The sequence below is a fragment of the Cynocephalus volans genome, chromosome 1 (genome assembly GCF_027409185.1).
Source record: "Cynocephalus volans isolate mCynVol1 chromosome 1, mCynVol1.pri, whole genome shotgun sequence".
Taxonomy (NCBI): domain Eukaryota; kingdom Metazoa; phylum Chordata; class Mammalia; order Dermoptera; family Cynocephalidae; genus Cynocephalus; species Cynocephalus volans.
In genome coordinates this window covers 56,384,425-56,399,283 of record NC_084460.1, presented here as the reverse complement: position 1 = coordinate 56,399,283, position 14,859 = coordinate 56,384,425, and the positions used below count along the sequence as shown (strand labels likewise).

Here is a 14,859-nt window from a genome sequence, read left to right as displayed (position 1 = left end):
GCAGATGTTTAAGGTCAGGGTGAGCTGGAGTTATCTGGGTAGCAGCACCCTTCTTTACACCCGCTGGTGTTGCACAAGGGGCCGTGGCTGCTCACGTCCTCATCAACACTTGGTTTTGTCAACAGTTTTCTTCTTAATCTCAGTAAGTCCTGCCTCTTCATATTTCCTCTAAATTTTGCTTGAAAACTAGAGTGTATCTTCTTATCGCATGCAGCTAAAAGGAACCATTGGTGCTTCTGTGCGGAAGTCCCCTCGCTGGCACCTGGCCCGCTGCAGCCCTCCCTGCCCTCCCTGCCCTGCAGGCTGCAGCAGAGCCGCACCTCCTGCTGCACTCATGGGGTTTCTTCCTTCTCCCCACAGGCAGCCAGGCCCTGCTGCTGTGACCTCCTGACCAATCCCACAGCTCAGTCTGTCCCCCAAGATGCTAGAGCTCCTGAGGGGCGGGGGTGGCCACAGGAGGAAGCCAGCACCAAGGCCAGAGTGGACCCAAGGGTGACCCAATGCCCACATGCCTGCAGCAGGGCATGTCTGGCCCCCAAGATGCCAGCGGGGGCCATTCTGCATTCACGATTACAGTCTGGTATCTGAGGCAGGGCCTGGCCCCCAGTGCTCCCCAGTACTGTGAGTCCCACAGCCACTGTGTCACCAGGACCCAAGGGGCTGGGGCCAGAGCCAAGCCTGCTGCAGCCCGATTTGTCTCTGTCCTCATGCCTTGGCCACCTCTGGAGACCATCTGCCCCTGTCCCTTCACTGGGTTTGAATTACAGGCAGGCAAATCATCCATGGGAGAGGCGGGGTAAGCCCAGAACTGAGGCAGGGGTGTTGGCGCTCAGAGGCTGCAGAGATCTGGAGTTGGAAGAGGATGTGAGGGTGGCCGGCAGTGAGGATTTGCACCAGAAGGGCCCTCCTGGGAGCCGGGAAGGAACCTGGGCTTGGCAGCATCCATAAAACAATGAGAAATCTCACCACGCAGGGAAAGAAATGCATCAGAATGTGGACTGGCGGGCCAGCTCATGCCCAGTCACTTCAGCAGCCAAAACAGCTGTGTTCCCTCTGTGAGGGCTGCCCCCAGGCTGGGTGCACCATCCCAGATGCTCGGGCCCTTTCCTGGTCCGGTGCCTCAGCTCAGTGTTTGGGGGTTCCCTGTGGGCCGTGCAGGCAGCCGGATCTCCTCCTTCCCACCCTCTGTCCTCTCTGCAGCTTGGAGCATTTCCCCTCCTTCCTGGCACCTGAGGACAAGGTGGGGCGCTAGAGCAGGACGGTCTTCAGAGCCCACAGACCAGGGCTGGAATCCTGCATCTTACTTAGCTCAGGGTGGCTTTAACAACAGACATTCATTTCTCACAGTTCTGGAGGCTGGAAGTTCAAGATCAAGGTGCCAGCACATTTGGTTCCTGGTGAGCGTCCTCTTCCCGGTTTGCAGATATCGCCTTCTCTCTGTGTCCTCATGTGGTGGAGAGAGAGAGGGAGCGCTAGTCGGTGGGGCCATGTGAGGTAGCTCTGGGCAGTGTATGTGTGCAGAATTGTCATCTGGAACAATCTCCTGGGACTTGGAGGAACAGCTCCACCTTCTGCCCTGGTTTTTCTTCCTCCCCTCCTGGGTCCAGCAAGCCTGTGGCTACCACCTTGGAGTATGAGGCTGAGACCCACACCCAGTGGAGAAGGTCGTCCTGGCCTCGATGGCACCTGCTCCAGTCACAGCCACCATTCTCTGGGCTTCCAGCCCTGGTGGCTGCGCCTCATCCTCTGGGCTGACACCCCCGAATATGTCCCCTGGCCCTGCTGTTCTGTGTCCTGCCTGCATCTGCACAACTCACCAGGACATATCAGGGTTCCTCGAGCACACCACATACAGAGCTGGCCTCCCTCTCTCATGCTGTTGGCCTGGTGGCTTCAGGCCTCTCCATCTGCCTCAGTCTAAAACTCCAGGGAATGGCCTTTGTGCCTCACACTTGCCCCTACCCATTCACGAGATTTTCACCTACCACGTGATGCCCCCGCCTGCCCTCCAGGTCCCAACTCTCCCCTCCAGTCCTTCCATGCTGTTCTGCTCTCGAGGGTATGGTGGTTACTTATTTCTGCATAAGGAAGTTCCCCAGAACCTGGTGGTTTAAAATGGCACATATTCACTGTATCGCTATTTACTATGGCCTCTGTGGGTCAGGACCTGGGCATAGCTGAGCTGGGCCTCTCTCCTGTCTGTTGACCAGGTGCTGCCTGGCTACCGTCATCTCCAGGCTCACCCAGGGCAGATCCTCCTTCAGGCTCCCTAACGTGGCACCTGGCAGGAGTCGGGTCCTTGAAGGCCCTGTGCTGAGGGTCCAGTGTTTGCTGGCTGCATCCTCTGATCCCAGCCACATGGGCCTCTCCATCAGTGCACGAAGAGCAGAGAGAGAATATCAGCAGGATGGACCACGGTCTTTGACAACCCAGTGGCAGATGTCCCTCCCACAAATTCTGTCTGTTAGAAGCTGGTCCCCAGACCTGGGCCCCACTCCAGGGGTGGCAGGGCCATCGGGAGCCACCAGCACCCCCGTGTGGTCCTGATGCATCTTGGCCCATCTCTCCTGATCCAACCTTCCACGCTTCCACTGACGCTTGGGTAACCACCAAGCTCCCAATGAGCCCGACATAGGCTGACCTGGCAATGGCAGCCTTGTCTTCCCCCTGCCGCCCGAGTGACCACTCCGTTTCTGCCCGGCTCTGGGGTCTCATACCTGTGTTCCCCTTGACACCCCCTCCCCAGGAAGTCTCTCCAGTAACCCCCTGCACTTACATCTGCTATCTCCTGCCTCGGTACTCTGTGTCCTGGGAGCCCCCTCCCCAGTGCCCTGGCCTTGGCAGTCACGGTGGTGAGCTTGGCATGTGTCCTTGTAGAGAACATGCCTGGTGGGTGGTGGATCTCAGTGCTATCTTGTCACGGTTGTCTGTGTTTTATCTCCTTGCTTGGCAAGTTAAAATGTTGCAAGCCCCCCTGAATTGCCCCTGATTTGGGGGGATCTTGACTAACCATGCAGGGTTTTGAAGACCCCTGGCAGTCCCTGCCCCACTGAGGCCCCAAGAGTCCTGATCTCACCTCATTGAAGCTAAGGCCTTAGAGAGGTCCCAGGGCTGCAGGGTCTGCCCAGCCCCAGCCCACGCCAGCTCCTGCATCCCCCTTCCCTCTGGTCTCCACATATTGACCCTGAAACAGCCCGATCCCTACCCCGGCACTTCCTAGTCACTCCCCCCACTCCAGGCACTTGCTGGTCACCCAATCCTCTCCCTGGACCCTTCAGGGTCAGCCAAATGTCACCTTGCTGGAGGCTGTCCCCAACCCCACTTCACCTTCTCCCACCCCCACTTTATGTTTTGTATTGTTTTTAGTGATGTAGTGGTATTTTCATTTCTTTTTTGGGTTTTTAATAAGTTTTATTTTCTAGGGCAGTTTCGAGTTTACAGACAAATCCTTTAGGAAGTACGGAGAGTTCCCACACAGCCCCTCCCTGCCCTCGGCCTCCTGATTATTAGCACCTCGCATCTGCACGTGTGTTGTGACCGATGAACCGACACGGACTGCCGCGCTATGCTTTTGTCGCACCCTCCGTCCACCCCCGCACATGGGGTATGTCTCTCACTGTCCTTACTTGCTAGTTTTCTCCTTCTGTTGTGATCCTGGAATGGGCACACAGTGACCGTTGGGAGAACAGGTGAATAGTTGGATGCTGCCAGGCTGCCTCGCTGGGGCCCTGGGGCTGGTCGGGGCTCTCTGCACCCAGCGCTGTGGACAGTGACCCAGGGACACAGCAGGAGCCGAGGAGCGTTCCAGCCCTGATGCCGGGAGTGATGAAGGGAGGGGGTGACAGTCTCAGTCCCAAGAAACTCCGCCCCAACCCCTCTGTACTCCCAAGGGCAGGTGGTGTGGGCAGAGGACCTGGGAGGAAGCCAAGGGGCCGCCGGGGGCCAGGCAGGGCCTGGGCTGGCAGCTCTGTCCCTGGGTTGGAGAAGTCCACACTTTGATGGGCTCGCTCGCCCCCTGGTGGGCTCAGATGGAAATGCCTCTCCGGGATGGGGGTCTCCAGGCTACTCCCTCCTTGAAGAACCCCCCTCCCACCCAAATAGGGTGGCCAGAGACAGCAAATAAAAATGCTGGGCACCCAGGTAAATGTGCGTTTCAGATGAACAGTGAATAATTTTCAGTGTGAGTCTCAGGCTGTGTGCCCATCGGCTGATTGTGATTTCTGGGACGTCAGTGGGGTACTGCCCTCCCCCAGGTGGGAGCATCTGAGCACCAATCTCTCAGTGACTAATATGCAAACGATGTCTGGGTACCCAGAAGGTGCCTCCTGGCACCGCAGCGGTTATGGGCAGAACAAGTGGCTGTGAACTTGGATACCTTCTCCCACCAGCCCGGGGCCACCCAGGGGGACTTTGTGCATCCAGGAGGAACATGACATGTGTGAGAACATGAAGGAGAACAGCACTGAGCCCCCAGCATTGACAGCCAAGCAGGGCGTCTGAACCTGGACCAGGGACTGAGACAAACAGCCACCTGCACCCTCCCAGGCAGGTGATACTTTGTCTCCCTTTATAGAAGAGGAAACCGAGGCACAGAGAAGTCAAGCAGCCTGCCTGAGGTCACTCGTTCAGCGGGCAGATCCCCACCCTGGTCCCTGGACCCAGGCAGAGCCCCACCCTGGCCCTGCACTGCTCAGTGGGCACAGCCCGGCTGGCTCAAGGTCAGTCCCCTCCTGCCACTGATGGCAGAGCCCATGTGGCCTCAATTGTGGGCCCGAGGGAGCCGCATATGGTTCCTGAGCTGGGCAGGTCCCAAGGACGGCAGCCTTAGGTGCAAAATCTCTGCCTTTGGTAGAAATATGAAGATGGAGCAGAGAGAGGTCTCAGGCCGCAGTGGAGGCTTCCAGCCTTTCAAAACCACGACTGCAGCTCATAAACAAGCCCTGAAGCACGGCCTTCTGGTGTTTTCTCAGCAAGCAGGAGGGGCTGGCCATAAGGTGGGACACAGAGGCTCTGCCTCCCGCATTCTGAGTGGCCGGTTCTCACCTGGAGGGGGGGTCAGGCGGTAGGTGCCATCTGGGTGCGTGTGCACACAGCTGGGGTGTGCGTGAGTGCACCTGTGTGTGTCTGTATGATGTGTGTGTCCCTGTAGTGTGTGCATGTGTGTGTGTGTGTCTATATGATATGTGTGTGTCTGCGTGTGTGTGTCTCTGTGTGTTTATATGATGTGTATGATGTGTGTGTGTCCCTGTGGTGTGTGTGTGTGTCTCTGTGTTTATATGATGTGTTTGTTGTGTGTGTGTGTCTCTGTGTGTGGTATGTGTGAATGCATCTGTATGGAGTATGTCTATGTGGTGTATATGATGTGTGTGTGTGTCGCTGTGTGGAGGGTGTATGTGTCTGTGTGTGAGTGAGTACATCTGTGTATGTGTCTATGTGGTGTATGTGGTGTGTGTGCCCCTGTGTGGGGTGTCTGTGTGGCATGTGTGATGTGTGGTATGTCTGATGTATGTGTGTGTCCATGTGGTGCGTGTGTGCTGTGTATGATGTGGGAGTGTGTGTGTCCCTGTGGGGTGTGTGTGTGTGTGTGTGTGCGCCATGTGTCCTCCCAAAGGGCCCACCATAGACAGAAACACAGAAAAAGCCTGAGCCCCAACGTGGGCCTAACCTGGGATGGGGGCCTGGGCTCTGTGTGTGGGGAGGGAAATGGGGTCTCAAAGCTGCCCTTGGGTCTGGAGAAGGGAAAACGGGGTAACTCAGGCTGAGAGAGTGCTCTCACGGGAGCGTGGAGGAAGCCCACGTCTGCCGGATCTGCAGAGAACAGCCCTGGTGGTTAGTGACTGTGCCGTCGTGGCATCACCCTGACTCCAACTTCACACTGGCTGAACGTTTAGATTTCAGCCTGGAGACGGCTGGCAGAAGCGAAGGAGCTTTTCCCTTCCTTTTAAGTAATGGGATACACACAATGTGGCCATCTGTACAGAGAAACACCCCCGGCCTCAGAAAGGAACCCCACGCAGACACGTGCTCTGGTGCGGGTGGCCCGTGGGAACGTCTGCCCAGTGTGCGAGACAAAGGGCTGCATGTTGATGGCCCCACTTGCAGGAATCATCCAGAACAGGCAAATAGAGACAGCAAATGGATCGATGGGGAGGGTGGGGGTGATGGCAGAGGGGCTCGGGGTTTCTCTTCGAAGCACAGCACGTGTTCTGCTCGTGCTGCGGCTGCACAGCTCTGCACATCAACTGAAACACTGAACTGCACACTTAACGTGGATGAATAGTATGGCACGTGATTTACGTTTCAGTAAAACCGTTTAAGAAAAACTTGATTTCTAAAACATACACACCCTGGCTTTGACTGCCTCAGGCCTTCTTCAAGGTTGGAGACAGGTGCAAGGGAATCCGAGAACAAGCTTCTGCGAGGCGCTGGGGGTTCCCATCTGCTAGGGAATGGGAGGGTTTCCTCCATCAGAGCTCTGGGTCTGGGTTGCTGAGGGCCCAGCGGCTGCCTGGGGTCAGCCCTGAGAAAAGCTCTGGCTTCCCCTCTGGCCCTCCAGGGAGCCGGTCCCATCCGGCCTGGGTACCTGTTCCCTGCCATGTCCGCTCAGCACAGGCCTGGCGCTGAACAGGTGCTCGATTTCTGTCCACACGGCCAGGGGGCCAGGCAGCCCGTGTTATCACGGTTGCTGCTTAAACCCAGGCCATGCCCAGTTCCCGGCTAGTGTAGGTGCCAGCCCAGGATGAGTGGAAGGATCGGCATCCACTCACGTTTGCAGAAACGACAACCAGGAGAGCCGAAGAGACTCTGTTTCTGGCTTGAATTCTTGGGGGGAGAGACCGTCAGCTGGGGAGGGGACTTGAGTGCATGCAGGCGGGCCCAGGCCATGTCTGTGCTGCCCCCCTAGTGCCCACTGGATATCTGTAGATCCCAAACCCCCACTGGTTGCCCAGGGTGCCCACTGGGAGGAGCCAGGAGTCGGGTGCCCTGCTCAGAGCTCACACCCAGAGCTGGTGCCTGGAGAGCTCCACCCAGGCCAGAATCAGTTACAGAAAACAACCAACGGCTTTGGCCAAAGTGGCCCCAAGCGCCCATCTGGGGTAGCATGGGGGTCAGCTTTGCTGGGGTCAGCCTGTCAGGGCTGGAGCAGGCCCAGAGCTGGGGGATGCAGGGCACATCCCAACAGTGCAGTCCTGGGATCCCTGAGGCCACTTCCCCGCTGGCCTTCCCAAATCATCTCAAGAGGACGAGGGGACAGAGGTGTCCCAACGTGCCTCCTGTGATAAGACACACGTTTGCTCAGGCCAGCTCCCGGGCACCTGAGCCAGGGAGATGAACAAGGCCCTGCCTTTGGCACCACAGCATCTCAGGGTCAGGCACTGGTCGGACTCTATGAATTTTGGGAAGACGGACGTCCCAAGACTCCTCTCGTGGGTGGTGCCATGAACCTGATCCTTTCTGTTTTGCTTCAGTTGTCCCTTCTTCCAAGAAACGTCTGCTGAGCACTGAAGTGCCAAGTCTGGCCCTCCCAGAGATAAAGCCGACAGATCCCCATCCTGAGGAGCCCACGGTGGGTGGGGACTCACAGCAGAGCCGGACCATGCCCAGGCCATTGAGACCTGGGCCCTGGGAGGAAGACACCCCCAAAGATGGGTCTCTGGTCTGAGTCCCAGAGGTGGAGCAGGACAGAGGGAGGGATGGGTCTGAAGCCCCACATGGAGAGGGGACGGGAAGGTGAGGACCAGAGTGGCCGAGGATGGCGACGTGTCACCCTGAGGGGAACGTGCCATGACCAGGTGGGCTGGATGTCAGGATGAGGTGGGGACAGGGCTCCTGGGGAGAGACTGTGGTGGGCTACCCGGGAATCCCTGAAGGGCCTGGGGCAGTCCAGCCACGGGTGGAGGTGGGATTGTGCAGGAAGATGAGGCCAGGGCTGGACTCAGGGAACCCCAGCATTTAGAGGGTGACCAGACTTCCTCATGTGTGGATGTGGGGGGCCCTGAGCCCTGGTAAAAGCAACAGATTCAGTTATATGAAAAGTTAAATCTTTTGTGCAACAAAATAGATCAAAATGTTTAGTAGGGCTCCATCCTTTAGCATCAGTTAACCTGAGACATCCCCTAAAGGCCCATCTCCGAACCCAGCACACTGGGCATTAGCGCTTCAACATGGAATGTGGGGGGACATGATTCAGTCCACAACAGCCACGTGCCCTTGCTAATAACCGGGGAAATTTACCTCAACACTAGGAGCTGCTTTATTTTTATGTCCTTATATTTTATACATTATGTATGCATACTTTTATATCTGCACGTGTTTATTTTTATTTCTTTCAATGATTAGCCACAGTCAGGGGAGCCGGCAGTGCTGGGAGGGCACGGGGAACCTGCACAGGCGCCCGTCCTGGGTGAGAGCTTGTCGTGCCCTCAGGAGGACGGCCTGGCCCCCGTGCGTGGTCTGGGGTCCTCGTTCTCTAACTGGCTCCAGACGTACTTGCCCCGACTCAGCTGCACGAGGGTGGTCCTGGGCCTGGCTCCTGAGCGTGCATGACCGGACCCCCCGGGTATGTGGCTAAATCAGGGAGCATCCGCTCTCTGGTCTGCTGTGATGTGATGCAGGAGGGGGTCACTCGGCATGTGGGGAGGAAGAGAGTGGACAACAACGACAACCTGGAGGCGTGACCCTCGCGGGATGAAATGCTTTATAAAGAAAAGGTGGTGGCTGCCCACCTCTGGGGCTGGGGACCGCTCTCGGGTGTCCTGTGGGCTCGTCACTTAGTTCCTGCCTCAAGGCCTTCACACTTACCGTTTTTCTACCTAAAATTTCTACCCCCTTCTCAGGTCTCAGCTTGAACGCCACCTCCTCTGAGAAGCCTTCCCGACTGCTGTGCCTGGCGGGGCCCCCGGGGCTTGCCCATTTTATTTCCTTCGGAGCCGCATCCCTGTCAGGAACCTGTGTTCACCCCTCACTGTCAGCTTGGGAGGGCGGATCTCATGTGGCCTTGGATGGTGCTATCTCTGCAGAGGCTGGAAAAGACCCTGGCGTGGCAGAGGTGCTCAGCAAACGCCTCTGCGGGCCACTCCCAGAGGAGCGGGCCACCCACAAAGGAGTGGTGCACGGTTTGTTTGGATGGTACTTTTGTGGCTCCTTGGCCTGCCAGCCTGGCTCGGCCTGTTGATTGGGCTGAACCCCCCTGCTAAGCTCCCAGGAGCCCACTGCTTCCTCAGCACGAGGCCAAGGTGGTCTCTGCCAGGTCTGTTGACAGCCTGGGGGAAACGAGACCCTGGACCAGTGCTCTCACGCCTCTGGGCCTCGGCTTCCTTCCCGTAAGATGAGGTTGGCCAGGTGACCGGAGGCAGGTGGAGGCCCCAGAATGGCACAGTGTCCCATGCACCAGAAAGAAGGTGTGCACGGGAGCATCGTCCACACACACAGCCCCCGGGTGGGCCTCAGGGGCTGTGCAAGTGAGGAGTCAGCTCCTAAAGGCCACACGCTGTGTGAGGCCACAAACGTAGCATGACAGAGATGATCAGCTCAGTGGACACCAGGGCAGGGGTGGCCAGGAGAGAGGTGGGTGTGACCATGGGGGAAGCTCTGCAGTCTGATTGTGGGCCCACGAATCCACACGCGTGACAGACAGCAGAGCACTGGACACGCACATGTGCCCTTGTGGCTTCCTGGTGTGTTCCATGCTAGGGTTATGTGAGATGCAGCTGTGGGGAGAGGGGCTCCATGGGTGTGGGGCACCCGCCCAGCCAAGTTCCTGGCACACTGTCCTCCCGGGGGCTTGCGCCCGGCTCTTGGCCCTCCTGTTGTTCCTGGTGTCTCCCAGAGACAGGCCTGACCTGGGGTCACACACCTGCCCAGCCCCCACCCACAGGCCAAAGCCAGGGTAGGGTGGGAGTGGCAAGGCACTTCACAGAACAGCAGAAACCCACCCTGCAAATCTCAACCCCTGCTCCTGTCACTGGTGGTGCCAAAGCCAGCCCTGGGTACAAACATCGGAAGCAGGTGGCATTTTGGATGCCAGTCCTGGACCAGGCTGGTCCCCACTCAGTCGTCGCTCTGTTTTTTTCTCAATCCTGTATGGTGTGAGGCGTGACCACCCATCTGACACCCAGGCCTATCTCCATCGCTGCCGTGCAGAGGCCGCGGGCACTTCAAACACTATTACCTGGAGCCTAGACTCTCGGCCTTCGTCTGACTTTGGAAGTTCACCTTAGGGACACGCAGCCACAACCAGGACCAAGGCCTGTCTTCCCTCACTCCCACGGGGCTCCTGTGATAGACAGGGTCCCTTGCTTCACACCCCCAGCCCCCAAAGCAATGAGACAGGTCTTGGGCCCACATGGGCCCCTCTTGGAACAAGACTCAGCCCACCCAAGAGCTCCTGCAAACAAGGGAGCCTGTGCTGGGCTCCCTTTTGTCCCATTTCTCACACGCACACATACACACATACATGCTTGCACACATGTGTGCACACACACATATGTACACATGCACTCAGCACACATGTGCAAGCACACAGGCATGGCCCCTCTTGGATAAAAATGGGGGGCCGTGGGCTGAGTCCAGCTCTGCCTTCAGGGCACACACTCACAAAAACCCACACGGAGGGTGGGTAAAACCACCATGCTGTGCAACTTCATGGAAATAAAATCCACTGTACAGGGACGTGTGATTTAAATACTGAAATATATTCACATATGCACAATTTCAACTGAGGACACACAGAGACAAACATTCCCTGGGGTTGGCAGTCCCGGCACTCTCCCAGTGCCTGCTCAATTCTGCCTGTACGCACACCACGCTCTCAGGTATAAAATAAATTCTATAAATACATTTTTATGCAAAATATACGTCCATAAATATATAGCTATGTAAGTTATACCCACTGCTGAGGCTGTGCAGCTCCGAGGGCAGAGCTGACGGCAGACTTTAAACTCTGTGTCAAGTAGGAGGTTCCACAGGATGGCGTCCCCTGGGGCACAGCCATCTCACTGGGCTTCACGCTTTGTCACAGCAACGCAGATGGCAGCGCCGGGCAGGCACCCACAGACGTGTGGACCCTGGGCCGGGAGGACGTGCACCCATTCCAGGAGCCTCATGGTTTCTCTCATGTTTTTCAGGCTCTGTCCCCTGAGGCCCATCGGCTCCACCTCAACCTTGGGACAGCCCTGCAGGCCCCAGAACCCAATGTGGGATTTTCCCGGGTGTTCGGCCCTTCCAAGAAGTTAGATGAGTCTGGAGGGCAGGTGGCTCTTGCTCTCAGGGGATGCTAAGTGGCTGCTGTGTCCCCGGGGGTGGGGAAGGGGTCAGACGTCCCTCTGGAGCTGGAGGTCCGTGAGGTTGTTGGAGGCTGAGGACTGGCTGGGCAGAGAATCTTCCGAGCCGTCCGAAGACCCCGACGGGGGCTTGTACTGGAAGCAGGCAATGGCAAAGAAGAGGAAGCCCAGCACCTGGGGACAGAGGAGGAGCCACTGGAACCCCCGAGCCACCTGCTCCAAGGCCTCTCCCGCCCCTTGAACCTGGCCCACCCGGGGCGAAGACACGTCTTTCCCACATAACCAGCTCCTAGAGTGGGTACCAATATTGTTAACGAGGAAACGAAAAACATTTGACTAAAAACTGAGGCACAGGATAAGGTGGCAGGGCTTGTCATGTGTTGAACAGTGTCCCCCCCAAAAGATATGTCTGAGTCCTAACCCTGGGTGCCTGTGGACGGGACCTTATTTGGAAATAGGGTGTTTGTAGGTGCAACTCAGTTATGGGTCCTGAGACGAGGTCATCCTGGATTTAAAGTGGGCCCTACATCAATGACAGGTGTCCTTATGAGAGAAGGGGGGGGGGAGATCTGAGACAGACATGGAAGGAAGACTGTGTGAAGACGAAGGTAGAGACCAGAGCAATGTGTCCACACAGCAAAGACTGCCGGAGCCGCTTCCAACATGGGACAGGCTGGAGCAGATCCTACCTCAGAGTTCCTAGAAGGGACTGACCTGCCCACACCTCAATTCCTCATTACGGCAGCCACAGACACCTAACGCGAGGTGGTCAGTTCCTTCCCCGCAACAGGGAGCATCACCAACCCTCCAGGGGCATGCGGGGACACGGCAGGCTCATGCGCAGGCCCTGGTGACAGCACAGACTGAGCACATGTGCTGGCCCCTCACACACGCAGCGAGCTGTGCACACAACTGAGGCGTGAACACCGGGCTTGGGCAGAAACTCCCATGTGCTTCCTGCAGCACTGCCTCCCACGCTCACAAGAGCAAGGCTATTTCAACTTGGTTGGGCCGCGATCTGATCGAATGGGGACTTTCAGGGGCGGGCCTGTCTACCCCCCTTCTAAAATCAACACCTTGCTTCTGGAGCCGACCCCAACCCTCTGCACACTTCGTGCCGGCTGTGCGGAGCTCCTGGGGTGTGGTCTGGGCAGACGTGGGCACCAGCCTGCTGCTCAGCATCCAACATACAGGAAAGGAAAGGCAAGGGACAGGTCCCTGGGAAGAGTGCGTCTCTGCAAATTGACCAACAGCTCTTCTCCGGAGCCACACAAATCCCTTCTCAGACGTGGCTATTTTTGTGCTAATCCGAGGGGAGATAAACACGGGTCTCCTTCCTGGCTTCAAGCCCTTCTCTTTCTCCAAGCCTCCTGCATGGAAAGCACGTGAGGCCGGGGCTCCTGTGAGCTGAATGCCCCTGTGTCTGCCACCCCAGAAAGAGGATCACGATCCTCTGAGCTCCTGGCCCTGGGATTTCATTTTATTTTGAAGGATTTTTGCTCTATCCCTAGTGGGGGGACATTCAAGCTAGCATGAGCCCAGAGTTACAACAGGAAGTTTCTCTTAGCTTGAAAAGAGAGGACAGGCTGAGAAACGGGTGGAGTTCAAGGCACGTTGAGAGTGGAGGGTCATGTCGCACATGGATCCAGCGAGCAGGCCAAGGCCCAGCACTGTACCGGCCTGCCAGGCTGCCAGGAGAAGCCGCTTGTCATCCCTCCAAAGCCCTTCACTAACCAGATCCACCTGGCACCGTCCATGCTGTGGTCGGCAGCCCCTGGCAGGCAGTGGGACAGGAGCTGCTTCTAAGGCTTGGGGCTGCAAGCTGGGTGCTGCTGGGGGTTTGGAGTGTGAACCCAGAAAGGCTCTCCCACAGCTCCCGCTGATGCCGGCACATCTTCAGAGTCCCGGCACTAGCTTGTGAGGCATGTGGAAGGGATGTCCCCTTCTAGAAACAGAGCTGCAGGTATTCAGCTGGGGTTGGAGCTGTTGGGAGATCCCATGGAGTGTCCTGCCCTGAGCTAGCTGAGGAGGAAATCCCCCCTGCTCTCTGGAGAGACCCCAGGCTCCCTCCCTTGGGCACAGCTCACCTTGTACACGAGCCCCGCGATGAGCATGTACCGGCTCATGGCCGCGTTCTGGTACACAAAGCAGGAACCCTGGTGGCCGCACTGGTTCTGCCACAGCAGGCACGCCTTGTCAATCACCCAGCCAAAGGCGATGGGCCCGGGGATGCCCCCTGCAGAGAGACACTTGCTCAGCACCTGACATACCCAGAGGTGGGCAGGGGGGGGTGGGCAGTCAGGAGACCTGGAATGCGTGGGGTCTTGGAAGGGTGACATCGGCCATTGATGTTCTCAGAGGCTCACAGAGGGGACTTAAATGTTCTTTTTCTAGGGATTCAGCATCAGGCTGGGAGTCCCCCATCTCTGACTCCTATGCAGCCTTCGTGTTAATGAGGGGAAAAAAAAACTCCTTGGGCAAGTAAATGACGATGGGTCCCTCTAGGGGACAGTTAGGGAACAGTGCTCTCCCCGGGTGGGCATAGCTCCTGCGGAGATGCACACTGGCGCAGTGAGTAGACCCCTGCCGGGTGCTCTCGCACAGTGAACACACCGCACATTACCTAGTGTTCTAACTACGATCCACTGGATTCCCAGGGCAAAGGATCTCTGCTGGTCGCAGACACAACTGCAATGGAAAACCACAGGTCAGTGCCCACAGAAGTGTGGCTGTGTGCCACGTCATACCCCCATGCCAGCAGCTGAATCCTGGCCAAGCCTCAGGTCACATCACCATCTCCCCAAGTGGCAAGCACCTCATCAGAAGTCAGAGACAGCTCTTTCCTACCACAGCGACAGACAGGCCCGCTTTGCAGGGGCCCAGAGTGTACCCTGGAGCATACTGCATTGTGGGATCTGCAGAGCTCCACCTTCCAGTGCTGCAAGAGAAGGTTCAGGACAAAAGCAACACCCGGGTCCCCTGGCTTACCGTAAAGTTGCTGTGAGTGCAGGAATGCTGCTGAGGAATGTAAAGAAAATAACAACGAACACGAAAACCAGAAGGAGGGGCTTTCTCTGACAAGCTGAGGTACATTTCCCTGCAGTAGCGTAGCCAAAACCAGAGGAAAAGTTCTGAGGGACGCAGCTACAGTTTCGGTAGACCTGGGGAGCCCAACAACAGCGCTGGTTACTGGAGGGAGACACAGAGGCCCCTCCCCAGGGTGCAGGCAGGGCTGGGGGCTGCAGGCAGCAGCCACACTCACCTTCCGGCCACCTGGGCTAGTCTCGGCCATCGCAGGGCACCCTGCGTGGCAGGGCGAGAAGTACAGGACGCCGTCAGAGCCGCACACGGGGTTGTAGTGCTCCAGCTGGCAGCCACAGGCTGCGTTGCAGGCGGCCGTGAGGTCTAGGCCCTCAGGCTGGGGCAGGAGGCTGCAGGGGGAGGGGAGGGCGGTGGCAGGGGCGAGAGCCAGGGGGGCTTGCAGCCGGCGCAGGACGACCTTGTGCCCATGCAGCCTGCCTTTTGGGTCCACGCATTTGCCCAGAGTGTAGTGTGCGTCGCCTTCTGATGACAGGGC

At 57.6% G+C, this 14,859-nt stretch overlaps 1 protein-coding gene across 1 annotated transcript in view; it reads right to left on the bottom strand.

Moving 5' to 3' along the window:
• Positions 1 to 10,793: 10,793 nt before the first annotated feature.
• Positions 10,794 to 14,859, bottom strand: part of SLCO4A1 (solute carrier organic anion transporter family member 4A1) — a 129,283-nt gene continuing 125,217 nt past the window's right edge. Inside the window, exons 9-13 of the mRNA XM_063092104.1 lie at positions 14,545 to 14,713; positions 14,271 to 14,443; positions 13,906 to 13,970; positions 13,370 to 13,518; positions 10,794 to 11,456 (exon numbers count right to left, since the gene is read on the bottom strand). Of these exons, the coding sequence (XP_062948174.1) occupies positions 11,313 to 11,456; positions 13,370 to 13,518; positions 13,906 to 13,970; positions 14,271 to 14,443; positions 14,545 to 14,713 (700 nt within the window). The 3' untranslated portion in view covers positions 10,794 to 11,312. The remainder of the gene's footprint in view (positions 11,457 to 13,369; positions 13,519 to 13,905; positions 13,971 to 14,270; positions 14,444 to 14,544; positions 14,714 to 14,859) is intronic.